The 27812-nt window shown below is 61.8% G+C and overlaps 2 protein-coding genes across 2 annotated transcripts in view; one reads left to right on the top strand and one right to left on the bottom strand.

The window, feature by feature from the left end:
• The first annotated feature begins 1325 nt into the window (after positions 1-1325).
• On the top strand, positions 1326-12988 carry SYT12 (synaptotagmin 12). Its single transcript, XM_061450895.1, has 8 exons — positions 1326-1483; positions 4598-4662; positions 5809-6002; positions 6659-7051; positions 9942-10157; positions 10578-10698; positions 11228-11361; positions 12786-12988. Exons 1-8 carry the CDS (start codon positions 1389-1391, stop codon positions 12957-12959), a joined length of 1392 nt encoding a protein of 463 aa, XP_061306879.1. The 5' UTR covers positions 1326-1388; the 3' UTR covers positions 12960-12988.
• Positions 12989-16417: 3429 nt separating this feature from the next.
• IGHMBP2 (immunoglobulin mu DNA binding protein 2) overlaps positions 16418-27812 on the bottom strand; it is a 32458-nt gene continuing 21063 nt past the window's right edge. The window contains exons 9-15 of the mRNA XM_061450999.1: positions 25581-25763; positions 25009-25127; positions 23325-23419; positions 22835-22958; positions 19913-20728; positions 19207-19370; positions 16418-16626 (exon numbers count right to left, since the gene is read on the bottom strand). Coding sequence (XP_061306983.1) covers positions 16441-16626; positions 19207-19370; positions 19913-20728; positions 22835-22958; positions 23325-23419; positions 25009-25127; positions 25581-25763 — 1687 coding nt within the window. The 3' untranslated portion in view covers positions 16418-16440. The remainder of the gene's footprint in view (positions 16627-19206; positions 19371-19912; positions 20729-22834; positions 22959-23324; positions 23420-25008; positions 25128-25580; positions 25764-27812) is intronic.

Genomic DNA, 27812 nt, shown 5'->3' with positions numbered 1-27812 from the left:
CCCCCTTAAGGGGTACCTGCCTGCAGGGGGCAGGCGCTTGGATGTGACCATGAGGCTGAAGCGATGGGAGCCCAGAGGTGACCCCACAGCGAGGCTGGAGGTGCCCCCCAGGGACACAGCGTCTGATCCCCGTTGTGGATGGGGCTTGGGAAGGGGCAGGAAGCCAGGGCCTGTGCTTTTCCCCTTTGCACACCCGCAGAAAGGGCTGGGTTGGAGCCCAGGGCCCTGGGGGAGCCTCCTCTCCCAGCCGGGCACCTTTCCTGCTGCAGTCAAAGCCCGGGCTGGTTTCTGTGTGAGCGGGGCCTTCTCCCACTGCTGCTGCTCCCTGCTCCCCATGTGCCAAAGGGCTCCGCAGGCCCAGGCCTCTGTCAACGGCTCCCGGTGCCTTGGAGGAGGCTCCGTGCCCGCTGCTCCCGGGGGGAGCTCAGGGGTTGTCATCGCGACCAGAGCTTGCCCCGGGACCCCCCGAGTGCCCCTGCACGCAGCGGGGATGGAGCCTGGAGGCGGCTGCAGCTCCCATCCCATCCCTTCCCTTCCCGGGGAAGCACAGCGGGGAGAGGTGAGGGAGCGGGGCTCGGACCTGGGGAATGATCCCGACCCCGCCTGGGGGGCAAAGGCAGGGCCACGGGTCCCGGTGGAAGGAAGCAGTGATTGGGGTGCACGGGGTGAAGGAGGAGCTGAAGGTGCAGGGGGGCTGCGGGTGGTGATGGAGCCGGGGCTCCCCGTGCAGCAGGAGCCGGGTCTGGGGCCGCAGGATGCTGAAGCCAGAGCAGGGCCTGGGGAGCCCCAAACCCAAGGGAAGGCCGGGGGGTGTCAGGGCAGAAGCTGTCTCGGCTTCGCCCTGCCCAGCACCCGCCCCCCGAAAAATGCCCCCTTTTCCCCCCAGAGGAGCGATGAGCGGGGCCGCGGGTGGCTGGGGCCAGCCCCGGGGGATGCGGCACCGTGGTGCCCCCTGAACCCCCCTGCAGCCCCCCCAAAGCCGGTCCCGGGGGGGGGGGGGGGGGGATGACGCTGAGACCGCCCTGCTCATTACAGTGGTGAGCGGGAGCTGCGCCCCGCCCCCGGCGCGGGGGGGGGGCAGAGCCGAGCCGGGCATCCCAGCGCATCCCAGCGCATCCCAGCGCACCCCAGCGCACCCCAGCGCATCCCAGCGCACCCCAGCGCACCCCAGCGCATCCCAGCGCACCCCAGCGCATCCCAGCGCATCCCAGCGCACCCCAGCGCATCCCAGCGCACCCCAGCGCATCCCGCATCGCCCGTCGCGTCCCATCCTATCGCATCGCAACCCGGCCCCAGCGGAGCGGGGGGGCTCCGGGTGCAGGAGCCGCGGACACACACCCCACACCCCCCCCCAGGAGCCGGGACCCGGCCCGGTGCCTCGGCCGCGGATGCTGGAGCTGCTGGGGGGGTCCCGGTCCCGGTCCCCGCTCTCCTCCGAGCCCCGAGGATCGTTTTCCAGCCCGCGGCGACCCCGCTTTCCCAGGTAACGCTCAGCGGCGGCGGGATCCGGGGGCCGGGGTGGGAATGGGGCGGGATCGGGGCACCGGGAGCGGGTCCAGGGCAGCGGGGAGCGAGTTTGGGGCCGAGCCCAAATCTCCGTCTTTGGTCAAGTTGTGGCTGCGGGTCCGTTTTCCCGGTGACAACCGCAGCTCCCTGGTCCCGCTGCTCGGATGGAGGCCGGGCAGGGTGGGGATGCGAGGGTGGAAAAGCCGCGCTCGGAGCCGGGACGGTGCCCGCGAGCAGCGGGGCTGGAGGGGAGGATGCTGCTGCTGGAGCCCATGAGGATGCTGCTGGAGCTCCGAGCTCAGCCCTGAGCTGAGTTTAGCCCGGTCTCAGCCTCCAGCAAACCCGGGCATGGGGGCCTGGGGGAGGAGGAAGAGGATGAACGCGGGGATCAGCGCTGAGCTCTGGGACTTGGGAGGTGACATTCCAGGGTTGCGGCAGGCTCCGGAGCTGTCTGTGTGGGGCTGTACCCGTGGTGGGCCAGCAGCCGGGGTTCTGGATGAGCTGTTTGGGCTTCGGACGGTCCCGATACCACAGTGACCCCCACCTCCACCCCGACGTCTGCAGGGGTCCGTCCCCCCCACTCCCAGAGGGGAGCACCCGGTTCTGTTGCCGTTTCTGCCCCCATATGGAGCTCGTTTATCGTCCCCGCAAGCAGGAAAAGGCCCCGAGCTCTGCAGCAGCTCAGCAGGACAGGGGGATGCGGTGGGTGAAGGCTCTGCCGAGCCTCGAACCCCACGGGTTCGGGTTAGCAGGCAGGGATCTGAACGGCGGGGCTGGGATGGAGCATCCCGGTGCAGCACTCGCGGGGATGGAGCATCCCGGTGCAGCGTTCACAGGGGATGGAGCATCCCGGTGCAGCACTCGCAGGGATGGAGCATCCCGGTGCAGCGCTCGCAGGGATGGAGCATCCCGGTGCAGCGTTCCCAGGGGATGGAGCATCCCGGTGCAGCGTTCACAGGGGATGGAGCATCCCGGTGCAGCGTTCACAGGGGATGGAGCATCCCGGTGCAGCGTTCACAGGGGATGGAGCATCCCGGTGCAGCGTTCACAGGGGATGGAGCATCCCGGTGCAGCGTTCACAGGGGATGGAGCATCCCGGTGCAGCGTTCACAGGGGATGGAGCATCCCGGTGCAACGTTCACAGGGGATGGAGCATCCCGGTGCAGCGTTCACAGGGGATGGAGCATCCCGGTGCAGCGCTCGCAGGGATGGAGCATCCCGGTGCAGCGCTCGCGGGGATGGAGCATCCCGGTGCAGCGCTCGCTGGGGACGGAGCATCCCGGTGCAGCGCCCGCAGGGATGGAGCATCCCGGTGCAGCGCTCGCAGGGATGGAGCATCCCGGTGCAGCGCTCGCTGGGGATGGAGCATCCCGGTGCAGCACTCGCGGGGATGGAGCATCCCGGTGCAGCGTTCACAGGGGATGGAGCATCCCGGTGCAGCACTCGCGGGGATGGAGCATCCCGGTGCAGCGTTCACAGGGGATGGAGCATCCCGGTGCAGCGCCCGCAGGGGACGGAGCATCCCGGTGCAGTGTTCGCAGGGAATCGCTCAGTTGGCACAAGCCGCAGTAAATCCCGTCCCTCGGGGAGCGGAAAGGCCGGTGCCGAGAGCAGCGGGTTCAGCGCCTGAGCTGGAGCCTGCGGCCGGCTCCTGCCTGCGGGTGGTGCCTGGGGAAAGTGCTGGGGGGCTCCTGAGGAAGGGATGTTTGGGGGGAAAAGCTTTGAAAGCAACGGAAAACTGGGAATTCTTTCCCGTTTCGGAAATCCGTCGGAATTCCAAAAGGAATTGGAAGGAAATATGTTTTTTTTTTTCCACGGGAGCGTTTGTCCTTCTGCAGGGAAAGCTGGTCCTGGAAAACTTCTGTATTTTCATTTCACCGGGAAGCAGGGACAGGATTGGAGCCTCCTGCATAGGCACGGGGTTGGGGGGTGCATCTCTGTAGTGTTGCACTGTTGGGGTGGCGGTGTGGGTCTCCAGTGCTGAATGAGCTCAGGCCATGCATGACACGAGTTCAGCACGTTCTCAGCCAAGAGCTTGCTGGGAGTTTGTCCATTGTGCACGGGGTTACGGCTGAGGAAGGAGGCTGGGGATGAAATGGGCATCTCCAGCCCTGCTGGTGTTTGGGGGAGTGATGTGACTCCCTTTAGGAGACCCCCTTCTCCTGCTGTTATCCCCCCCCTCCCAGAGGGGGTCCCCCAGCCGCATCAGGGCCGTGGGGCTGATGTTTTACACTGTAACACGCTGCAGCTTCCACCTTTCCCGGTTAAAATCCAACCCGGGATGGGCTGGGGGGTGTTGATCACCCCCACAGTGCCTGAGGACCCGAGCTGAGCTGGGAGATGGGACCCAGGTATCAGTGAGTGTCCATGGGAGGCCAACCCTGAGCGATGGGTGGGCTTCTGGCTGTGAGAGCTCTGGAGGGGGCTTGGGGGGATGATGGGGATGGGGGGGGGTTCAAGTGAGGTCCATGGGCTTGGGGGTCCAGCACCACGGTCTGTGGAATCATCGCATCAGCAGACCGTGGTCCATGGCCTCCTGGCACAGATGCTGGGAAGCCAGAGGATGCTGGCTGGGATCCTGTTGGATTTAGTTGTTGGGTGTTTGTGGGGACCCCAAACCCCCTTTGCACAGTGGATAGGGCCTGGATAAATCCCCTTCGGCACCGGGCTCTCTGGAAGGAGCGGCTTCCCCTTGTTTAGGATGGAGCTCCCGTCGGGCTCACCAGGGAAAACCCCTTCAGGGAGGAAGGCAATGGAGCTTCCCGCTGCAGGGATTGATTCCTGGCGAGCGGCATCCCCTGCATGGGGAGCAGGAAAGGGCTTTAAAGCGCTCCTGGGGGAGAAACATCTCACAGGGAGCGATGGGAAACGTTGCCCATTAAATACTCCCAGGGCAGATCCTGTTGGGGTTTCCGGCCCTTCCTCGTCTCCCCCGTTAGTGACCGAGATGCTTCAGCGCTCGTTTGCTCCGTGCCTGGAAGAGCGGCCGAGCAAGGGGCGATGGGGGGGCAGCAGCTCTGGAGCTCAGCCCCCGAGGGCCGCAGCTTTCTCCCTTTCCCCTTTTCCTGACCGGTTTTCCCGTCTGTTTCAGGCTGTCCCGGCCAGAGGGGGCCTTTGCCATGGACCACGGGCACGTCAGCAGCCACCGCCTGAGCGGTGAGTACCAGAGCCAGCCCCGGGGGGGCACGGAGCTGCTCCCGAGGGGCTCCCATCCTGCTGCTCCCCGCAGGAGGAGCCCTTCGCTGCGCACGCAGTGGGGTTCGGTTTCAGAATACAAGGGTAAAACCCTTAACACCCCCCGCATCTTTCCAGCCGTGAGCAGGGACAAGCGGGAAGCGGGACCCCAGCTGAGCTGGGATTTGTTACCCAGAAGCAGGAGCCGTAAAGGGTTCTTTAGCCCCAGTTTTTGCCCCTTCCCATAGCAGGAGCGCGGCAGCTCCTCGGAGCCGGGCGCTCCGTGCGCGGGAGTGCCCTGGGAAGCTGCATCGCTGCCTCCTTCCCCAGCGTCCTTAGCCGGGACGCGGGGGTAAATCCCAGCCGCCTGCGGATCGCAAGGGGTTGGGGCGGAGGAGCTGGAGCCAGCTCCTGTACTGAGGCTTTAACCCTTGAGGTCCCCCCGGGCTGCTCGCGGCGCTCTGGAAGGGCTCGGCTCCGGGTTTGGACGCGGGCCGGGGAATGCCGCGGGTCCTGCGCTCGGCTCCGGGAAGTTCCGCGGCTCGGGCGCTCCCCGGCTCGGCGGGCGGCAGCGCTGGCAGCCCCGGCGGGAGGGGCCCGCTCTGCTCTCTTCCCCCCCTTCCTCCGCGCTGGGCTCGGTGAGCGCTGCCGCCGGGCTGCGGGAGCTGGCGCAATGCAGCAGGAGCGCAGCCGAGCAGCGCTGCGGCCGCCGGCCCCCGGTACCGGCCGGGGGTTCCCTGCTCCCGGCGGCGCTCGGGGCTCGCCTCGGTTGGGGTTTCCCTGGAAGCCCCATCCCGCGGGACCCAGCAGCGCGGGCGATGCAGATGTGCGCTGTGCGCATCTGCACGGGAAGGGACCCCGGCCCGCTGGGTTGGTGCAGCCACCCGCCGGTTCCCTCCTTTCCCGGTGAAATACGCGTGTGCTCCCCTTCCCCTGGGAGCAGAGCCAGCACGGGGCTGGTTTTGGCTCCCAGCGCTGCTCCCTGGCGCCGTCTGCCCCCCTCCGAAGCGGGGCGATGCGGTTTGTGCCCCGCTCTTTGGCCGATCCCGCGCTCCCGGCTCAGGGCTGAGCTCCGGGCACCGGTGACGGAGCCTCCCCCGGCTCACGGTGCCTCCCGTCCGCCCGCAGTGACCGCGAGCCCCCCGCGATGGGAGATCGGGATCTACGCCGCCGGCGCCGTGGTGCTGCTGGGGGTGGCTGCGCTCAACCTCTGGAAGCTCTGGCGCTCCGGGACCTACCCGGCACCTTCCCCCTTCCCCAACTACGACTACCGGTACCTGGAGCAGAAGTACGGGGCTGCGCACCCGGACACCAAGCACAAGGTAAAGGGGGGGAAACCCTCGCCGGGCTCCTCTCCCTGTGCCCACGGAGCTGCTGCAGGGCCAGAACCGTCCCCAGCATCCTCGGTGCTGCTGGGGAGTGCGGGGCGGGGGGGGCAGCGTGGAGCTGGGACACGGGGCTGGGGAGCTGCAGGACCTGCTGCAGCAGCAGCCTGGGGCCAGGCAGGCATCAGAGAGGTGGCAGCGGATCCCCACGGTCCCCTGGCGTTGTGAGGAGGGATGGGGCTGAGTTTCCTGGTTTTCATGGGATCCCAGAGCAGGTTGGGTTGGAAGGGCCCTTAAAGCTCACCCAGTACCAACCATTGTTGTCCCTCCAGGCCCTTGTCCCAAGCCCCTCTCCAGCTTTCCTGCAGCCCCTTCAGGCACTGGAGCTGCTCTCAGGTCTCCCCTTCAGGAGCCTTCTCTTGTCCAGGCTGCCCCAGCCCAGCTCTCTCAGCCTGGCTCCAGAGCAGAGCTGCTCCAGCCCTCGCAGCATCTCCATGGCCTCCTCTGGCCTCGTTCCAGCAGCTCCAGGTCCCTCTGGTGTTGCTGCCCCAGAGCTGGAAGCAGGATGCAGGGTGCAGGATGCAGGATGTAGGCGGGTCTCCCCAAAGCACAGCAAAGGGGGGTTCCCCTCTAATTCCCTGTTCCTGTTGCAGCGAGGGGTGGCTCCGGGGGCACAGAAAGGGCTGGAGAAGACATCACCCACCCGCAAGAGCAGCCTGAGGGCAGATGACACCTTGGAGAGCATCAACGAGCTGGGGAGCCTGGAGCTGATGAGCAGGGACCTGGGCCTGGCCGCCTACGGCCCGCTGAGGAAATCCATCTCGGCTGACTCGCTGAGCTCCATCTCGTCCATCGGGAACAACTTCGGGCAGGACTTCACCGTGGGGCAGGTGGAGGTGTCCATGGAGTACGACGCCAAGGCGGCCGCGCTGCGCGTGACGCTGCTGCAGGGCAAGGACCTGCTCGAGAAGGAGGACGCTCGCTTCGAGTCCTGCTTCATGCGCGTCAGCCTCCTCCCGGCAGAGCAGATCGTCGGCATCTCCCGGGTGAGCCCCGCTGCACGGAACCCCCATTGCAGGGAACCCCCATTGCACGGAACCCCCATTGCAGGGAACCCCCATTGCACATGTTGCCTGAGCTCAGCATCCCTTGGCTGAGCTCCCCCGGGCAGTGATGGACCCTGGGGAGTCATAGAACAGCTTGGGTTGAAGGGGCCTTAAAGCTCCTCCAGCTCCAACCCCAACCCCTTCCACTGGAGCAGCTTGCTCCAAGCCCCTGTGTCCAACCTGGCCTTGAGCACTGCCAGGGATGGGGCAGCCACAGCTTCTCTGGGCACCCTGTGCCAGCGCCTCAGCACCCTCCCAGGGAAGAGCTTCTGCCTAAGAGCTCAGCTCAGTCACCCCTCGGGCAGGTTCAAGCCATTCCCCTTGGCCTGTCCCAAGCCCCTGGGCTGGCGGTGCGGTGGTTTCGGAGCCCCGCTCAGGGGTGTTCCACATTCCACGCGTGGTTTAGGGGGATCCCGGATGTGTTTGTGCACCACAGACCTGTCAGAGGCAGAGGTCCCCCTTGCCAGGGCTGGGTGATGACTTCGCCGTCCCGTTGTGGCTTATGGCGAGTTTCCCCCTTGGCTTTCCCTGCTCCAGGTCTGGGGATGCTGCGGGAGGTGGAGGGAGCGGTTTGGGAGGGGTACGGAGGGCGGAAGTGCTTTGGACACATGGGGCTGTGCCATGTCCATGCTCCAGGGGCTGGAGCAGCTCCTGTATGAAGACAGGCTGAGGAAGCTGGGGCTGTTCAGCCTGGAGAAGAGAAGGCTGCGGGGAGACCTCAGAGCAGCTTCCAGTGTCTGAAGGGGGCCTATAGGGATGCTGGGGAGGGACTCTTCATTAGGGACTGCAGTGACAGGACAAGGGGTAACGGGTTCAAACTGAAACAGGGGAAGTTTAGGTTGGATCTAAGGAGGAAATTCTTTCCTGTGAGGGTGCTGAGGCACTGGAATGGGTTGCCCAGGGAGGTTGTGAATGCTCCATCCCTGGTGGTGTTCAAGGCCAGGTTGGACGAGGCCTTGGGTGATATGATTTAGCGTAAGGCGTCCCTGCCCATGGCAGGGGGTTGGAACTGGATGATCTTAAGGTCCTTTCCAACCCTAACTGTTCTATGGTTCTATGATTCTATGCACACATGCTGTGTGCTCTGGCACCCTGGCACAGCCTCCTCGTCATTCCATGGCACTTCCCCTCCCCACATGGGATGTGGCAGCTGAAGGTCCCTGAGGCTGCACCAGCGGGGCCGGACTGGGGCAGTTTGGGGTGAAACCTCCCTTTTGAGATGCCCCGAAGCCGGAGCAGCATTTCCCTTTGAGCTCAGCACGGCCCCGCTGCCTTCGCAGTGCTCACAGCGCCCTTTAACAGCGTTTCCCCACCCAAGGATCAGGCTCTTTATTTATGCTCCCAGATATTCATTATTTAGCATCATTATTTATAACTCACCAGCACCATTTACCCTCCTCTGCTGCCCCGGGGCCACCCATCAACACACATCTGATGCTTTCCCTTAGTGCTTTGAGTACTTGCGGTCCTTTGAGGGGCTTTAATAGCAGCTGATGTTCCTGTGGTACCTCTCAGCAGAGCCCACAACACAGCGGCTGCTGCAAGCACCCCTCAGTGCTGTGAAGCAGGGAGCACGAAGCTGTTCCTCCCATAGAGGAGCCTTGATCCCCTGGGGTGATGGAGGTTGGGGGTACCCGATGGGAGCGCAGGGGCTCCTGTGCTAGGGGCTGGGGATGAAGGTACCTCAGAAACTGCTTCACGTCCTTCATCCCGGGATGGAGCGGGTCTAGGAGACACACAGACCCGAGGCAGTCCTTAGGGTGACATGAACCAGCTCTTCATGGAACCCCAGCCTGGTTTGTGCTGAAGGGACCTTAAACTCATCCAGTTCCAAATCCCTGCTCAAGATCTCATCCAACTTCTGCCTAAGAGCTCATCTCAGTCTCCCCTCGGGCAGGTTCAAGCCATTCCCCTTGGCCTGTCCCTACATCCCTTGTCCCAAGCCCCTCTCCAGGTTCCCTGCAGCCCCTTCAGGCACTGGAGCTGCTCTCAGGTCTCCCCTTCAGGAGCCTTCTCTTGTCCGGGCTGCCCCAGCCCAGCTCTCCCAGCCTGGCTCTGCAGGAGGTGACGGCTGCAGGAGCCCCATGGCTTCAGGGCTGAGCCCTTCCCCAGCGCAGCCCCCGGCCCTGGGTGTGTGGTGGGAGCTGGCTCCCTGCTCCATGACACCTCCTTTTAGGACAAGCCCTGGCTGTGGCTGGTGCCTCGCTGCTGAACGAACCAGAGCTGGAGCGGGTGAAAGCCAGTCCCTAAAGACAAGATCTTGGGGCAGGCCCCCCGGCAGAGCTTGGGGCCAGGCAGCGAGCAGCACCCTGCAGGATGTGGCCACGGGGAGCTGCTGGGGTCAGGTGGAAAATACCGCTCATCCCATGGAGGCTGGGACCAGGTCCCCTGGGCAGGGGATGCGCTGCAGGGGTGCTGGGGAGGGACTCTTCATTAGGGACTGCAGTGACAGGACAAGGGGTAACGGGTTCAAACTGAAACAGGGGAAGTTTAGATTGGATCTAAGGAGGAAATTCTTTCCTGTGAGGGTGCTGAGGCACTGGAATGGGTTGCCCAGGGAGGTTGTGAATGCTCCATCCCTGGTGGTGTTCAAGGCCAGGTTGGACAAGGCCTTGGGTGCCATGGTTTAGTGTGAGGTGTCCCTGCCCATGGCAGGGGTTGGAACTGGATGATCTTGGGGTCCTTCCCAGCCCTGACTGCTCTGATTCCATGGCTCTACCCCCCCGGAGCCATGCACCCCCCTTGCTGCTCCCATGGGAGCAGCGGGTGGACCCCGGGCACAGCGCCCGCCCCGGCGGTGTCTGAGGGGAGCCCCCCCGTCCCTGCACAGCTCCAGCGCGGCGCCGGCGCCGTGGCCTTCGAGGAGCGCTTCTCGGTGCCGCTGGAGCCCGCGGCGCTGGAGGAGCAGAGCCTGCGCTTCTCCGCCTTCGGCATCGACGACGACGAGCGGAACGTGAGCACCGGCGTGGCCGAGCTCAAGCTCTGCGACCTGGACCTGGCCACGCGGCCCTTCAGCGCCTGGCTCTACCTGCAGGACATGAACAGGGTGAGCAGGGCATGGGGCTTCGGCTCCCTGCTGGCCGGGGTCAGTGCTGGGAGGTTGTGTCCATGGGGTCAGTGGTGGGAGGTTGTGTCCATGGGGTCAGGGATGGGAGGTTGTGTCCATGGGGTCAGGGATGGGAGGTTGTGTCCATGGGGTCAGTGCTGGGAGGTTGTGTCCATGGGGTCAGGGATGGGAGGTTGTGTCCATGGGGTCAGGGATGGGAGGTTGTGTCCATGGGGTCAGTGGTGATGGGATGTTGTGTCAGTGGTGTTGATGCTGATGGGATTCTGTGTCCCTGGTGTCAGTGCTCATGGGATGCTGTGTCCCTGGTGTGGATGCTCATGGGATGCTGTGTCCCTGGTGTCAGTGCTCATGGGATGCTGTGTCCCTGGTGTGGATGCTCATGGGATGCTGTGTCTGCAGGCCGTGGACACGGTGGGGGAAATCCTGCTGTCCCTGAGCTACCTGCCCACCGCCGAGCGCCTCACCGTGGTGGTGGTGAAAGCCAAGAACCTCGTGTGGACCGAGGGCAAAGGGACCGCCGGTGAGCGGCGGTGCCGGGTCCCTGGCTCCCGGGCGGGCTGGAGGGGGCCTCTCCTCCGGGTCCACAGGACCACGGAGTGGTTTGGGTTGAAGGGACCTTCGAAGCTCATCGGGTCTGGCCCCGACATCTTCAGCTGGGGCGGACCCCTCCCATGCGCCCTTGAAGGCTCGCGGGGATGGGGCATCAGCCCCCGATCTGGGCAGCCTGTGCCAGTGCCTCAGCCCCTCCCAGAACGGGGTGAAATGGAGGACCCCCATCTCCCCATATCTGTGTGTGGGAGAGGGGAAGAGCCCCGCAGTGGTCAGGGAGGAGCAAACAGCTCTGGTCCAGCCGTTCCCTAGCGGAGCTCTGGATGTTCCCACCACGAGGGCCAGGCTGCCCCAAGGTCTGCAGGGCTTCAATGTCCTGATGCCCATCATTACCCCACTGCTCCACACTGGGGTTTCTTGCTGGGGCTCCCGTCGCGGACAGCCCCCAGGAGGGTCCCCGATGGAGCCCAGTGAGCCCGGCTCTCGTCTCCCCCCCGCAGACCCCTTTGTCAAGGTGTACCTGCTGCAGGACGGGAGGAAGATCAGCAAGAAGAAGACGGCGGTGAAGAGGGACGACCCCAACCCCGTGTTCAACGAGGCCATGATCTTCTCCGTGCCGGCCATCGTGCTGCAGGTCCGTCCCCCCTGCCGAGGGTGGGGATGCAGGGGGGGTGTATGTTGGGGTGTAGCTATCGGGGGGTGTTTATGGGGTGGGGGTGCAGGGGATGGGTGTGTGTTAGGGTGTAGCTATCTGGGGGGGGTGTTTATGGGGTGGGGGTGCAGGGGATGGGTGTATGTTGGGGTGTAGCTATCAGGGGGTGTTTATGGGGTGGGGGTGCAGGGGATGGGTGTATGTTGGGGTGTAGCTATCAGGGGGTGTTTATGGGGTGGGGGTGCAGGGGATGGGTGTGTGTTGGGGTGTAGCTATCGGGGGGTGTTTATAGGGTGGGGGTGCAGGGGATGGGTGTGTGTTGGGGTGTAGCTATTGGGGGGTGTTTATAGGGTGGGGGTGCAGGGGATGGGTGTGTGTTGGGGTGTAGCTATCTGGGGGTGTTTATGGGGTGGGGGTGCAGGGGATGGGTGTGTGTTGGGGTGTAGCAATCTGGGGGGTGTTTATGGGGTGGGGGTGCAGGGGATGGGTGTATGTTGGGGTGTAGCTATCTGGGGGGTGTTTATGGGGTGGGGGTGCAGGGGATGGGTGTGTGTTGGGATGTAGCTATCTGGGGGGGGTGTTTATAGGGTGGGGGTGCAGGGGATGGGTGTGTGTTGGGGTGTAGCTATCAGGGGGTGTTTATGGGGTGGGGGTGCAGGGGATGGGTGTGTGTTGGGGTGTAGCAATCTGGGGGGTGTTTATGGGGTGGGGGTGCAGGGGATGGGTGTGTGTTGGGGTGTAGCTATCTGGGGGGTGTTTATGGGGTGGGGGTGCAGGGGATGGGTGTGTGTTGGGGTGTAGCTATCTGGGGGGTGTTTATGGGGTGGGGGTGCAGGGGATGGGTGTGTGTTGGGGTGTAGCTATCAGGGGGTGTTTATGGGGTGGGGGTGCAGGGGATGGGTGTGTGTTGGGGTGTAGCTATCAGGGGGGTGTTTATGGGGTGGGGGTGCAGGGGATGGGTGTGTGTTGGGGTGTAGCTATCAGGGGGTGTTTATGGGGTGGGGGTGCAGGGGATGGGTGTGTGTTGGGGTGTAGCTATCAGGGGGTGTTTATGGGGTGGGGGTGCAGGGGATGGGTGTGTGTTGGGATGTAGCTATCTGGGGGGGGTGTTTATGGGGTGGGGGTGCAGGGGATGGGTGTGTGTTGGGGTGTAGCTATCAGGGGGTGTTTATAGGGTGGGGGTGCAGGGGATGGGTGTGTGTTGGGGTGTAGCTATCTGGGGGGTGTTTATGGGGTGGGGGTGCAGGGGATGGGTGTGTGTTGGGGTGTAGCTCTCAGGGGGTGTTTATAGGGTGGGGGTGCAGGGGCTGCGTGCCTGCGTGTTAGCCCTGGGGGTCCGTTCGGGTGTGGGTCTGGGCTCACGTAACGGGGGTGAAGCACTGGGGCTGTCGCGTGTCCCCCCCCAGGAGCTGTCCCTGCGGGTGACGGTGGCCGAGTGCGGGGACGACGGCCGCGCCGACAACACGGGCCACGTCCTCATCGGCCCCGCGGCCAGCGGCATGGGCACCACGCACTGGAACCAGATGCTGGCCACGCTCCGCAGGCCCGTGTCCATGTGGCACCCGCTCCGCAGAAACTAAGGCTCGGTGCGGGGGGGACCCGAGCCCCGGGACAGCGGCACAGGGCTCGGGGCGGCCGGGAGCCGCCGGGGCTGGGCCGGGAGCCGCAGCGCTGGGAGGAGCGGAGCTGCCCGCTCCGAAGGACTCGAGGATGGAGCCGCTGCAGCGCCCCCGCCGGGGTGAGCCCGCCCGGGCCAAGGGCTGGGAATGGACTCGCTGGGCAAGGAGCATCCCTCCACAGGGACCACAGCCAGCACAGCGTCCCCAGAGCATCCCGCGGGCACCGGAGGTGGCCTCAAGTGTGCACCCTGAGGGCTTCTGGGGCGGGGGGGCTTGGTTGGATGGGGGGCAACGGAGAGAGGGGGGACGATAAAGAGCTGGCACGGTGTGGTTCCAGTGGGTGACTGTGGTTGCACTGGGTCAGTGTGGTTCCAGTGGGTGGCTGTGGTTGCACTGGGTCAGGGTGGTTCCAGTGGGTGGCTGTGGTTGCACTGGGTCAGGGTGGTTCCAGTGGGTGGCTGTGGTTGCACTGGGTCAGTGTGGTTCCAATGTGTGGCTGTGGCTGCACTGGGTCAGTGTGGTTCCAGTGGGTGACTGTGGTTGCACTGGGTCAGTGTGGTTGCAATGGGTGGCTGTGGTTGCACTGGGTCAGTGTGGTTCCAATGGGTGACTGTGGTTGCACTGGGTCAGGGTGGTTCCAATGGGTGGCTGTGGTTGCACTGGGTCAGGGTGGTTCCAATGGGTGGCTGTGGTTGCACTGGGTCAGTGTGGTTCCAGTGGGTGGCTGTGGTTGCACTGGGTCAGTGTGGTTCCAATGTGTGGCTGTGGTTGCACTGGGTCAGTGTGGTTCCAGTGGGTGGCTGTGGTTGCACTGGGTCAGGGTGGTTCCAGTGGGTGGCTGTGGTTGCACTGGGGGCAGTGCGGGTTTTTGGGGTGTTTCAGAGGGATTTTGGTGCCCAAGCGCTGGCAGTGCGGATGGCGAAGGAGGGCAGTGACGGCAGGCAAAGGGCATGGCTGCAGGCGGGGTCTCCTTCCATCTGAAGCAGGCTGAGCCCCTGCCCCTGTGGCTGGAGTTGGCTGGGGGGGTTCAACCCCTCTGGGGGCTGAGCCATCAGCTGGGGCAGCTTTCCCCAGCCAAAGCAACCCTCGGGGCTGCTCCCAGCCCCCAGTCCCTGCTCCTTTAACACAAACCTCACCACTGGGGGGATTTTTGTGGCCCCCAGTCCTGGGATCCCGCCTGGACTTGCTCATCCCAAAGCTCCCTCCTTTTACCCGACCTCTGGGTGCGGACAGGCTCGGCCCGGCCCCGTGACCCGCGGCAGGCACCGGAGATCCCAATTTCACCGTTTTTAAGCCCAGCTCCCGTTTCAGGGGAAGGGAGAGGAAAAACCTGGCTCCGGCCCCAGGGAGGGCCCTGGGTCAGGTCTGGGGTGTTGAGGAGCCGATGTCCGCGCTGCTTCCCAGCGGGAGGGCTCTGGTGGAGCCCCCGCATGGCGCGGGGGGCTCGGGGCACTCATCCCGTGCTCCCACCTGCAGCATCCCGGCAGGAAGCAGGGCAGGGCGGGGGGGGCTGCGGCCCTGCTCACCACGAAGGGGTCGGAGGAGGTTGTTTGAATGCTCTGAGCAGGGAAGCGTGTGCACGAGCCGTTATCCCGGACTAAAGCAACCCCTGCGGGCAGCAGCCGTTCTCCTTCCTGCGCATCTCCCTTCCCTGCCCGACCTTCCTTCGGGATGAGGCTGCCGCTCCCGCTGCCGAGGCACCGCTCTGCTCGTTCCCCTTCCTCCCACGCTCCATCCCCTCCTCCCAACCCCGTCCCAGAGCCCCGTGTCCCATTGCTGCCAGCGGGGCCGGTGCCATCCTGCCAACACCAGCCCCTGGATGGGGGCACGGAGGGGTTTGGGGCACGAGGCTGCCTGAAGGGTGAGCAGGGGTTGGGGGTTGGACGTGGGGGACAATTCGCCCCTTGAGTTGCTCGTGTCCATTCGGGAAGGGACAGAGGGAGGAATGCTCGGCTGCCCTGCAGCCCCTGCTGAGCCGCTGCGCAGGATGGGCTGCGGGCCCTGCACTGCTGCTGCAGGCACGGCTTGCTGAGGTGGGTGCTGCTCAGCCCCGGAGCACCGGCGGATGTGTGGGGCCTGGGGCTTTCTGTGCCCTCCTCTGCGGCCATTCCCCTGTGGAGGCAGCTCAGTTCCTTCTCCTTCAGCCCAGGGCCTGCGTGTGCCACCCTGGGGACAAGCGGCTGCACTCGGGTGGTGATGGAGCCCGTGCTGTCACTGGTACCCACTTGGAGCCATAAAGGAGAGGGGACAGGGCAGGGGCTGCTGCATTAGAATCATAGAATAGTCAGGGTTGGAAAGGACCTTAAGATCATCCAGTTCCAACCCCCTGCCACGGGCAGGGACACCTCACACTAAACCATGGCACCCAAGGCTCTGTCCAACCTGGCCTTAAACACTGCCAGGGATGGAGCATTCACAACCTCCCTGGGCAACCCATTCCAGTGCCTCAGCACCCTCACAGGAAAGAATTTCCTCCTTAGATCCAATCTAAACTTCCCCTGTTTCAGTTTGAACCCGTTACCCCTTGTCCTGTCACTGCAGTCCCTAATGAAGAGTCCCTCCCCAGCATCCCTATAGCCCCCTTCAGACACTGGAAGCTGCTCTGAGGTCTCCCCGCAGCCTTCTCTTCTCCAGGCTGAACAGCCCCAACTTTCTCAGCCTGTCTTCATACAGGAGCTGCTCCAGCCCCTGAGCATCCTCGTGGCCTCCTCTGGACTTGTTCCAACAGTTCCATGTCCTTTTTATGTTGAGGACCCCAGAACTGCACACAATGCTCCAGGTGAGGTCTCATGAGAGCAGAGCAGAGGGGCAGGATCACCTCCTTGGACCTGCTGGTCACGCTGCTTTGGATGCAGACCGGGATATGGTTGGTTTCTGGGCTGCATGGATGGAGAGGTGCTTGGAGATGAGGATCAACAGGCAGAAAACATGGGAGATGGATCAATTTTGGGGGTACGGGACCAGGGACCAGACAGGGACGGGGGAGGCTGAACGTGAGGCTCCCTCCCACCTGCATAAACCTCACAGGGCTGGACCAGTGGAGCTGGAGCACCCACTCTTGTCACGCTCCCTGAGGAGAGGCCCACGCGGGGCTTTCAGCTCCCCTCACATTCCTGCTCCCAGCCATTTCTCTTCTTGCTGCAGCAGGAGAACCACCACAGGCCGCTGTAGGTGTTTCGTATCCATCTTTACTGGCGTTCTCCAGCCTCTCCCTGTACATCCATCACTTTGCCAATGAGGACAAACAGAGCTGCCCTCCTTCCTCCGCCTCGGCTCTGCGGTCCAGGGAGACCCAGCCACCCTTTATTGAGCACGACGGCTCCAGGCTCTGTCAGCACCCAAAACTGAGAGCTCCACCTCCCCCCTGAAGCTTTAGCAGCATCTCTGGCCGTCGCAGCCTGACCCGTTGACTTCCAGGCTTAACGGAGGCTGTCGAGCTCCTTCACTTCTCCTTGTCCCTCTTCTTGCTCTTCCTCTGGCTCGTGAGCTCGCTGAGCTTCTTGTCCAGGCGCCGCTGGAGAAGGGCTCTCCTGGCCGGGTCCAGGGAGCCGCCCCCGGGGTACAGGAGCCCTTCCCTGCTGCTGCGCTGCCGCGCCTGCGCCTTGGCCTTGTCCCCGCAGCCGTGAGCCTGGGGGGAGAGCACAGACACCGGTGGGAAACGGGGACCGCGCTCACACGCGGGGCAACGGGGTGGCTGCACTGCCAGAGCCTGGAAAGCCGGCTCCTCTGCAGCCCTCCAAACCCACCCCCATTCAGCCACAGCTCCTGCAGCAGAGAACACGAGTGTGAAGGTGATTTTTCCCTATCTGCAATGTGCAGCGGGAGAACAATCCCCTCGGAGAGGGTAAGCGCGTGCCTCCTTCAGGGGCAGGCTCCATCCACGGGATCTTCCCTGGGGCTCACGAGAGCCAGGAATAAACCGGAGCTCCTGATCACGTTCTCTGCTAGCACAGAGAGACTTGAGGGGCAAGGAGGGAAACGGGACAAGAGACTCGGAAACGAGAAGAGACCTTTCCAGCCATCCCCTGCTGCTCGGTGCGAGCACATCTGCGCTCTGCCGTGGAATGACAAGGCTTCATGACACTGATTGTGCAGGCAAACCTTCACCAAACCCCGTCTGGGCTGAAGCCAAAGGCCCTGCTTAAGGTTTAAGCCGAGTTCAAACCAGCCTGAATCACCTCCACCAGGTAGGATCCCAGCCCGTCCTGCTGTGACAGAGTGAGATGGTTTAGTGTGATGTGTCCCTGCCCACGGCAGGGAGGTGGAACTGGATGATCTTAAGGTCCTTTCCAACCCAAACCATTCCTTGACTCTATGCCAGAGCTCCCTGGCCATGGAGCAGGCTGTCAGTGCCTGAAACAGCCCATGGCTCCTGGCCAGGATGGGGGCTGCTGAGCCCATTGCCCAACCTAAACCAGTTGGAGCTAAGAGACCCGCCAGACCAACCTTAAAAGAGGCAGTAACCCCACCTCAGCAGGGGCTGGAGCACAGGCATCAGCCACTGGGATCTGCTGTGCTGTGCTGTGCTGCATGGAGGGGGCTTCAGCAGCTAAAGGGGAACACAAGTCATAGAATCCCAGCCTGATTTGGGTTGAAGGGACCTTAAAGCTCCTCCAGCTCCAACCCCAACCCCTTCCACCGGAGCAGCTTGCTCCAAGCCCCTGTGTCCAACCTGGCCTTGAACACTGCCAGGGATGGAGCAGCCACAGCTTCTCTGGGCACCCTGTGCCAGCGCCTCAGCACCCTCCCAGGGAAGAGCTTCTGCCTAAGAGCTCAGCTCAGTCTCCCCTTGGGCAGGTTCAAGCCATTCCCCTTGGCCTGGCCCTCCAGGCCCTTGTCCCAAGCCCCTCTCCAGCTTTCCTCTCGGACCATTTAGGTATCTCCCTTCTGAAGAGGGACCAGAAGCTCCAGCCCCTCTGTGATGGCTCCAGGCACGTGCTGGAGCCCCCCTTGGGGCCAGGCAGGGTTAGGAGGTCTCAGGCCATTTCACATTGAAGCCTGATAACGTCTGGGAAAGGAGCAGAACACAGAAAAGCAACACAAGCTCCCTGGCAGGATTTCACCCTTCCAATGGCTTCCCCCCTCATTGCCATTCAGCAGGGAGAGGCAGCTCTGCAGGGAAGAAATTCATCCCCACACTGGATTGTGAATGACCATAAATACAGCGATTCTTTGCCATGGAAACAGTGCCTGACAGGGGGAGCATCCTCGTGGAGGATTTATAGGTCAGCTGCTAAATGTTGCTAAGCTCTGTGCAGTGAAGAGCTGTGCCTGGGGGATGCAGGATGAGGACGATGGGCACAGGAGGCTGCAGCTCAATGGACAATCATCACCTCTCAGCTCGTGTCCCCGTCACAGCCACGTCAGCTCTGCCCACAGGACTCAGACCCTGAGGCCAGCTTGCAATGAGCATCACGCTGCCAAGCCTGGAGGCTTCAACTGTCTGCCTGCCTCTGCACCCAAACAGAAAGCTGAAGCCTGACATCACTTTAACCTTCGTTTCCTTCCTTCCTTCCTTCCCAGATCTGGGAGGAAAGGGCTGTCAAGCAGCTACGGATGAACAGCAAGAAGCTGTTGGTTTAGTTGCCATCACACTCCCACGTTACAGCAGGTTACAGGGCTGCTGAGATGCCTGATCAAGAGTCCTCCACCGCAAGAAAGCAGAGCAGAGGAGGCAGAGGGACTCCTGTCACTCAGGTGTGGATGGGAGCTAGAGCTGAGTCTGCACAGTGTGGAGCAGCTCAGCTCCAAGCCAGCACAGCACTTAAGGAAATGCCTAACTGCTGCTCTGTGTGGCTCAAGCCTTGTCCCCAGGCTGCAGAGGGAATCAGCTGAGAACGGGGAAGGGCGCGCAGGCTCCCTGCAGTCAGAGCCTTAGGCTCACACCTCTTTGTTTCTCCTCTCTGCCTTGCTGGATCTGCACAACCCGGTGTAAATCGTGGAATCACAGAAGGGCTCGGGCTGGAAAGGACCTTTAGGTCATGAAGTCCCATCGCCCTGCCAGGGAACGGTACAGGAGGGCACAAGGCAGCAGAAGGAAGCGGCAGCAGCTCTGAGGAGGCAGCGTGCAGAGCCCAGGTTAACATCCGCCAGCCCTTCCTCCTGCAGCTCCAAAGCCCCGCCAGAGAGCTGCTGCTTCCAGCCCTCCCAAGCAAGGAGCTCCTGCCTGGGGGCTCCCACACGAAGCCCTCCCCTGCAGCCCCCGTACCTCGGGGACGTGGTGGCTGAGGCAGAAGCGGCGGTGGCAGTGGTGGCAGAGCTGGCCCAGGGTGGCGAGGCTGGCTGTGCAGCGGGGGAAGCCACACGTGCTGTCAGCTTTCACGGCAGCAGAGATCAGGGCGTCGAGGTCTTCTTCTGCCTCTGCTGGCTTGCCTGGGGAGCAGAGAGCACGCTGACCCCCCGGCACCCATCCCCGCAGCACCATGAGCCCCGTTGCTCACAGGCACGAGCGCAGGGCTCCCTCCCGCAGGGTGCCTGGGTGCCCCCCTGCTAAAAGGGAAGAGGAAGGGATGTGTCTGGAGGAAGAACGGCAGCTCCTGCCTGTTTGCCTCTGCCTCTGTGGTTAGGAGGCAGCCACATCCTTCGCTGTGGGCCAGACACTCCTCTTTGTTCCTCTCCCTGCATTTGGGAGCCTCCAATTCCCTGAGCCTGGGATAGGGTCCCCAGTGTTTTCCCTCTGATCTAAGGAATGTGTAACACCCCCTTCCACAGATGCTGCGGCCAAGTGATGCGTGTTCCTGCCAGTCCCCACACCTCTGCAGGGACAAGCATCAGAGCGCTTTCCAAGAGCCACATCCCATCCTCCACACACCCAGACAAATCCCAAGCCCTGGAGGCAAACCCACGAGGATGAAGCAGCATGCTCCGTTCAGCTAAGCCCATTCATTGTGCTGTTTATGAACACAGTGACCTACCTTTGCCTTCACCTTTGTCCTTCCTCCTGCTGCTGGCCTTGGGCTCCTGAGTCTTCCTCGCTGCCTCCTCCCGCCTGCCTTTCTCCCTCTGTACCCTCTCGAGGTGCAGGGCTTTCAGGTCCACTTTCCCCGTGCCCTGGCTGCTCCCTCCCGGCTCAGCGGGGACAGGGCTTTCGCTGCTGGGACGCCGGGGCCGAGGAAGGGGCTGCTGCTCCCCGGCAAAGGTGGCTGCAGGCAGCGCAGGCTCCGGGGGCTCCTTCCTGCGGACGCTGATGAACCGGTCCCTGCCCTCCCCGGTGCTCCCGTGCTGCAGCCCCAGCTCCTCGGCCATCTGATGAACCAGCATCCGATCGTGGGCGCTGAGGGTCGGGGGGAAATCCAGCTGCACCTCCCTGCTCCCCAGGAAGGCCTCCAGCGCGGCCCTTAGGCGCTCAGCGCCCCCTCTTGCCTCGGGGCTCTCCCTCCCAGGGGCACCGCTGCTCCGCGCCGCTCCTGGCTGCGGCCGCGCTGCTCCGGCTGCTGCTGCCCCGCGCTTCCCCGCGGGCCGTGCCTGCGCCTCGGGGCTGGCTCCCGCAGGCGGCTTTGTCCCCCGGTGCCGCCCGCGCGGCCCCTCCGGGGGGCGGCTCTGGGGCACGAGGTCTCCGAGGTACTCGAAGGCCGAGCGCACGAGGCCGTGGCGGGCGGCGTGGGCCAGCAGGCGCTGCAGGCAGGGCTGCCTGCACACCGTGCCCGCGTCGCAGAGCAGGGCCACGTGGCGCCGGGCGCGCGTCACCGCCACGTTCAGCCGCCGCTCCTCGGCCAGGAAGCCCAGCTCACCTGGGGGACAGGGAACGGGGCCCTCAGCGCCGGCCCCACGCCTGGAGCCCCGTCCGCCAAGGGACGCCGAGGAGTCAGCGGGGACAGGAGCGGGCCCTGGCTCACACCCCCGCCTTCGTTCCCTGCCCCTGCTCGGGGCACATGGCGGAGGACGGCACAGGGGGAGGAGAGATGCTCTCCTGGGGGGCCCACAGCACCCACAGCAAATGCCGTATGGAGCAATGGGGACAAGGCTCACGTTGCAATACACAGGAGCTGCAGGTAAAGAAACCCCCCCTGCCCTATACCTATACCTGTATTACCAGGGGTAACGGGTTCAAACTCAAACAGGGGAAGCTCAGCTTGGGTGTAAGGCAGAAGCTCTTCGCTGTGAGGGTGCTGAGGCGCTGGCACAGGGTGCCCAGAGAAGCTGTGGCTGCCCCATCCCTGGCAGTGCTCAAGGCCAGGTTGGACACAGGGGCTTGGAGCAAGCTGCTCCAGTGGAAGGGGTTGGGGTTGGAGCTGGGTGATTTTAAGGTCCCTTCCAACCCAAGCCATTCTATGATTCCATGCACAGCCCCCACGTGTCTCCAGGCTCTCGGTGGTTTAGGTAACAGCTATTGAGGCAGCTCTGCAGGGTTTGCTGCTGGAAGAAAAGCAGCGAGAGCTGGCGAATGCCCAGATGAGTCACTGAGGCTCAGCCAAGTGAGAGGGGTCCCGTGGGCAGCTGCTGAGTTCCAGCCCCTGGGGATACAGAGCAGAAGCAGCTCAGGTCTCTGCTGGTGCAGTGACCAGCCCGGCTCGGGTTCTGCCCTGCCCTGCTGTGTCTGGGCAGCGCCAGTTGGTGCTGCCTTTGGGGAGCAGGGGGTGAGGGATCCCCTCTGGGCTCTGCAGCTTAGAGAGAGTTTGCAGTTTTCAGTTCCTCTGGTGTGGTTTTATGTGTTCGGGGCAAGTTCAGCTCCTCTGATGGGGCAAGGGGGCTTCCCGCTGCATTAGGAATGGCTGGTCCAGGTCCCTGGCCTCTTCTGAACTCCGAAATGCAGCTGCAGAAAGGGTCTGGCTTTCTCCCAAGGGCACCAACATCATCCCCTGGGCAAACCAGGCACCACGAGAAGCTGCCTTGTGCTCCCAGGGAAGCCAGTGATTCCTGCCCCCCAGCTGAGCCTTGGCTGCTGGCTGTGCACAGGAAGGGGTTGGGGACACCCACCTTCATGGGGACACCAGCTCCTCCAAGCAAAGGCGAGGTGAGTCACTCCCAAATAAGACCTATTCTTAGTCCTGCCCCACCTCCGTTCTCCCCCAGCACTGCTTTCCTGGCTCCAGGCTTTCTAAAAACACCACAACCACCTCCTCCTTCCATGCATGCTTTCCTCTTTCCTTTCCTCCCAGACATCAGCACTCCCGGCCCATACCCACTGCTTCATCTCCAGCAGCAAAGGCGGGGAGTGCAGCAAGGGATGTGTGTCTCTGGGGGGTGGGAAAAGGGCAGTGATCCATGCATAGGCCAGAGGGGGTTCATGAGGGGTCCCCCGAGCTGCCCCAGAGCCCTTCAGCACCTCCAAAGGAGCCTCCTGGCCCCAGGGCAGCAGCTTTTCCCAGCTCTTACCTCTGGCTGCAGCCGCTCATAGGGAAGAACCTGATTTTCTGCTCCCCCCAGCAGCATGCTCTGTGCAGGACCTGCAGTGCCAGCTCCCGCTTGCTTGCCTTAGGGAACTGACCCAGAAGAGGCTCCAAGCCCAAGAAATCACCTCCCAGGCGTTCACCCTTCATGGGACACGCTTAGCACTGCAGTGAGCATGGTGCCAACTGCCCTGCCACGCTTAGCATCCTCCTTTAAATCACTTCTGAGGCCTCCCCAGCCTGGAAACCTCCAGGCTAAGCCCTGGCCCTCTCCCCCTGCTGCCTCTCATGGAGCCTTCCCCTGCAACTCTGTCAGCTGAGATGCTCCTTTGTAAAACCCCAAAGGCTGAAGGGAAGCTTCCTGCAGTGAATCAGTTCAGAGCAAAGTGCCAGAGCCTGTCAGAACTGCAATTAAACCCCTTGGCAACGTGACGAGAGACCTCTCAGCAATCACAGTTCCCACTTCTGTCCCGTTCCCCACGGAATAACTCCAGCAGGGAGCCTCACCTTTCCTGTTGGATCTCACGAGCGACAGGATCACTGCCTCTTTCTCTCTGCCTTGGAAACCATCGACTGATTTGATTTCTAGCTCCGGGTAGCTGTGGCCAAGGTGCTCTCTCAGCATGTCCACCTGAAAAACAGGGGACGGGTGTCTTTGAAAGGAAAGCACAAAGTGAAAAGGACGAAAATGGAGCCGTTTTGGTGACGTCCCTTCCTCTCAACCCCCACGGAGGAGATCTCACATCTCCCAGAGGTAAAGCGCTGGCCCCTGAGGCTGGAAGTGGAAAATACCCAGCTAAAACCTCTTCCCTCCATGGCCTCAAGCTGCTTCAGTGGGCATACCTTGGCCTCAAATGCTGATCATACAGTTTGCTTCTGCTGACTTCCCCCTCCCTCTCTCTGAGGCTGTTCTGGTATCACTGCTGGAGCTGTCAGGGTTTGCATGCAGCTCCGTGTGCCTGCCCGGTGTGCACGCAGCAGGAGAGGGGCAGCTCACCTGCAGGTTGTAGGGGGCTATCACAGCGATGTCTTTTGCCTTCACACCAGCTTCCAGCAAGGCTCGGATGTGCAAACCAGCCAGCTGCACCTCCCCTAGGGCAGAAGCAGAGGGGTCGGTGAGGGGAGCAGCCTGCTGGGCAGGGGCTGAAGCTGCCAGCTTGGATAAGGCTCAGGGCAACTTCCCCATCTCCCCTTAAACAGCGAGGAAAGGCCGAGGGACCTCCTGCCTGCAGCATTCCCAACCTGGCTTGCTCAGCTCCATGGAGCTCCACAACCTCATTCCCAGGGCTGCGCCGTGCTTGCTTCCTGCCTTTCCAAGTCACCAGCTCACTTAAGCTGAAGAGCTTTCTGAGCAGCACTTGGCTTTCCCTGGGTTTGTTAACCCGAGAGGTCACTGCTAATCCAGGCAATGGGTTATTCTCCCTTTGAAGCAAGACCCTAGAGCCCGCTATAAACTCAGTTCTTCGCTGCAGCTGAGCCCTCCACCCTCCCTTTCGTTCTGCCTTTCAAGTCCCTGCGCTTCTAAACCCCTGTGACCACATCAACACGCTCCAGGCTGATCCATGTGCTCAGACTCCTCATGGGCCGTTTGGGATGGGGCTGCTTCAGAGGGATCTGATGAGGACAAGGTGTGAACTGTTCCACTGGTTCATTGGCTGGACTGGTTTCACCCTCTGTTTTACAGCAAAACACAGGTATAAACCCCAAACTCTGCACCGTGCTGCTCCAAAAGGCTGCCTCCCAGGTTTGGGAGATGGGCATTGAATCCCCTGCTCAAAATCCACGAGTTATCTCTGACAAGTCTTTTTGGCTCTCCATGGAGGGACAAGAGCCTTTCCCTGGATTTAGCGTACAGGAAACAAGAGCCACGTCAATGCTGCTGGGATTTCAAACAGATATTTCAAGTGGTAAAAACTGTGCTTGGATTTTACAGTCCCTTTTCCCATCTTGCCAGAAAGGGACTTGAAAACCTCAGCATCTGTTGCTGGCATCAGATCTGCACCAGTGAACAGAGGAAAACAAATGAGGCCTGGAGCAGCAGCCCCGATGGTAAAAAAGCTCTTTGGCCACATGAAAGTGATGGCAGAAAAGCCTCAGCCACTGGGAGAAGTGCAGCAGAAGCCAGGCAGGGGTGGCTGCAGTAAGTGGGCTCTCGGATGAAGCACCACGTTTTGGACAGCCCCTGCTGCAGAATGGCTGTGGAGCAAGAACTTTCACTCCATCTCCATCATGAAACCTGTATTTTAAGTCAAAACCATCAGGAAACTCAATGTCTTCGGAATACTCCTGGAGCAGAGCCATACAGGACTTCGTGAAGGGAGCACATCTACAGTCTTCCCAGAACAGGCTCATGATCTGCCTTATGTTATTTGTGTAAAGCATCTGTTACAGGGATCCTCCACCCTATCCCTGTCCACAGCATGGAGAAATGTCTCTGCAAGGGAACAAGGCAGCCAGTGTGGCCACCTGCAAGCTGGGCACTGTCACTGTGATCTGTGGCCACTTTGCTCTGGCTCAGAGTCCTTTGAGATTGAGGATTTAGGGAGGAAACGGTCTCTCAAGCAAGGCTCCCTGGGGATCCCACCTTCCCTGCTACCTGCTCCAGAGGGGACATCTCTGGGATGTGGATCACTGAGCCCATGGGAAGCTGAAGGCCAACAACGCATTCCAAACCACGGTACCTGGATTCCCCTTGGACTGCTCATCTTCCAGCTCCAGCTCAAACAGGTCACAGCCAGCAGTGTCTATAAGCAGGAAGGGAGTTGTGGTCTCCTCTGTGGAGGTGACGCCCGGCAGGTCCCTGCACAAGATATGTGGGAAAGGGCCAGTGAACAACACGGATATTTCACCCCAGGGACGATCAGCTGCGGTGTCCTCACTCATCCCAACACCACTGCGAGGACAGGGGGAAAATGGATCTTGCTTCTGAGGGATGAGGCTGCAGGGCAGCAGGGCTGTTGTCTGGGGTGAAAAGGCAGAAGACTGGCTCTGGAGGTGGTGAAGAATGACAGAAACTGAGCACTGAGGTCCCTCTATCCTTCCACCAAGCTCTGGTCCCTTTGCATTTGCAGTGCTGCTGCCAAAGACCACGCCACACACAGCAAGAGCCAAGGGGGGCCCTTTAGCTCCGGTGGAGTCACAGAACCCCAGAGGCCAGGGGGAATGGCAAACCCATCGCAGGGAAGGACAAGCCCTGCATGTGGCGGATGAAAAACCCGTCTGTGCTCACATCCAGGGCAGGGCAGTGACTCACTTGAGCAAGTGCTGGGCTACGGTGGGGTGCGCAGTGAGGCGGCCGCCGTAGAGCTCGGAGGAAGCCCAGTGCATGATGGCCTCGTGCATGCGGTACTGCACCGTCAGCATCCTCACCACCTTCTGCCCGTACCTCCCGATGAGCCGCTCCATCAGGCTGAGGGCAAGGCCCTGGGCAGCAGCCCTGCAAGGGAAAAGCAAGTCACAGGTGAGGGTCTGCTGGTCCGAGGTACAGATTTGACTCTCTTTGGGCTAAAGACTCCACCAGGCAGAGCTGCGGCTGGAAGTGAGCACAGTGCTGATGCAGAACCGGCAGGAAACCCCTGGTGTTAACAACAGCTATCCTGAGGTGTCTCTTGTAATGACACACAATAAAGTGTGGGGGAGGCAGCAACCCCCAGCAAGCCCGAGCAAGAAACGCCCTTCCATGCACTAACAGCAGGCTTTCCTCCGCAGGGATCTACATGAAGTCATAGCCTGAATTAACAACTGCTCGCAAATCGTTCACCTGATAACAAATTTCCTAGTATTTTACCACTCAATTATTCCTGCAATCAAGGACTTCTTGGCCAAAACAATCATAAGAGCACTGAGCAGAAGGGGCGTTAAGTAGCAATTGCTATAGAGAAGTTAAATTGGGAAAGGTTGGACAGACTCACACATCCGATGCTCAGGAGAACCCACTTTAAAGCACCTAAAGTAAAGCTAGGAAAGCTGACCTGACCAGAGTAAGGCCAGAGCTCCCACGGTTCGCTGCTAACCTGTTTTCACCTTGCTTCACGTGCAGGGAGAGGCTGCACTTTGCTCAGATGCACCTTCCTGGTGATGAGGGTACAGGGGAGAGCCCAGTGAGGACGAAGCCCTGCTCTCTGCACAGGTAAGGTTTCCTCCTCCAGGCCTTGAAGAAATGCTGCACATTACAACGATGGCTGTACCAAGTGGAACAAAGTATTTCAGGGGCTTTGGTGCCCAGTGTGCTGTGAAATACCCTCCATGTGCTGGGTGTGAGCAGTCAGCCTGCCTGTGCATGTCAGAGGCTCATTACCAGGGCAACAAGAGAGGGATGGAGCGGTGCCCGCAGTCATGCTGCATCTTTTCTTATTCATCCTCCGGGTTTCTGGTCTCCCCCCTTAGAGACAGAAGGAGACGTGGCTGTGGCTCTGATCTCTGCTCTGCACCGCTGAGTCTGGACAGCACAGGCTGGACAAGGATGTCACTGTGTTTTCCTACCCCATTAAGCTCTTGGATGGCAAAACCAGACTGAGGCTGTTGTGGCCATGCAGTTATCAGCCGGGCCTCCCTGTCCTGCTGTAGTTCTAAGAGGTTTCACACACCGGTTAAGTGAGGCTGTCAGAATTCCCCCTTTCTCTTTGGCTAGTGTGGATTTTGTTTAATCCTTACAAGCAGGATGGAGGAGGGTGGCTTGTTCTTACCAGCTGTGGGGGCTACCAAAGAAATCCGGGGCCTGACGCTTGCTCTGCAGTGACCAAGTGAGCGCAAATCCACTTGGACCGACAGGCAAATCAGCGAACTTCTGAGCAAGGAGGACTCACACATGGGTGTGGGATGTGGGACACCCAGACCCGCTGCTGACTAACCATGGCAGAATACTCCTGGGCCTGTCTAAGAAACCAGCAGAGCGCCAGAGGCCTGAGGAGTGTCTCAGCTGCCTCAGAGTGTAAGAACAAACGAATAAATCAAAGCCCCGATGTGGAGACAAATTAATGAGGATGTCAGAAAAGGATGGAGTGAGGAACGAAATGAAAACAAGGAAAACAAATGTTCCTGTCAGAGCAGGGAGTGTCCTGGCATTGAGATGTCCCTGGGAGCCAGCCAGAACCCAGCAGGAGGCCTGGAGCTGATGTTCATGGGCTCTGGAGCAGCAGGACTGGTACTCACCATCACTGGGAGCTCTTTCAGAGGAAACCCACCCAGCAAGGACAAGGTGCAGTGAATGTACTGGGGGGGGGGGAATGCCCTCTGCATCCTGAGCTAACTCTAGTATGGCACAGAGCAGCAAAGAGGAACAGCCTCCAGACTGCACCAGAACTCCCCTGGCCTCAAGTGGAAACAAACTTGATGATGATCACAGAATCCCAGAACAGTTTGAGTTGAAGGGACCTTAAAGTTCCTCCAGCTCCAACCCCTGCCACGGGCAGGGACCCCTTCCACTGGAGCAGCTTGCTCCAAGCCCCTGTGTCCAACCTGCCCTTGAGCACTGCCAGGGATGGGG

Source organism: Pezoporus flaviventris, unplaced genomic scaffold (genome assembly GCF_033815535.1).
Source record: "Pezoporus flaviventris isolate CSIRO_AGI_PZ_B2104156 unplaced genomic scaffold, CSIRO_AGI_Pfla_v1 ptg000012l, whole genome shotgun sequence".
In the NCBI taxonomy this organism is placed as follows: domain Eukaryota; kingdom Metazoa; phylum Chordata; class Aves; order Psittaciformes; family Psittacidae; genus Pezoporus; species Pezoporus flaviventris.
This window is presented reverse-complemented; position numbering and strand designations above follow the sequence as displayed.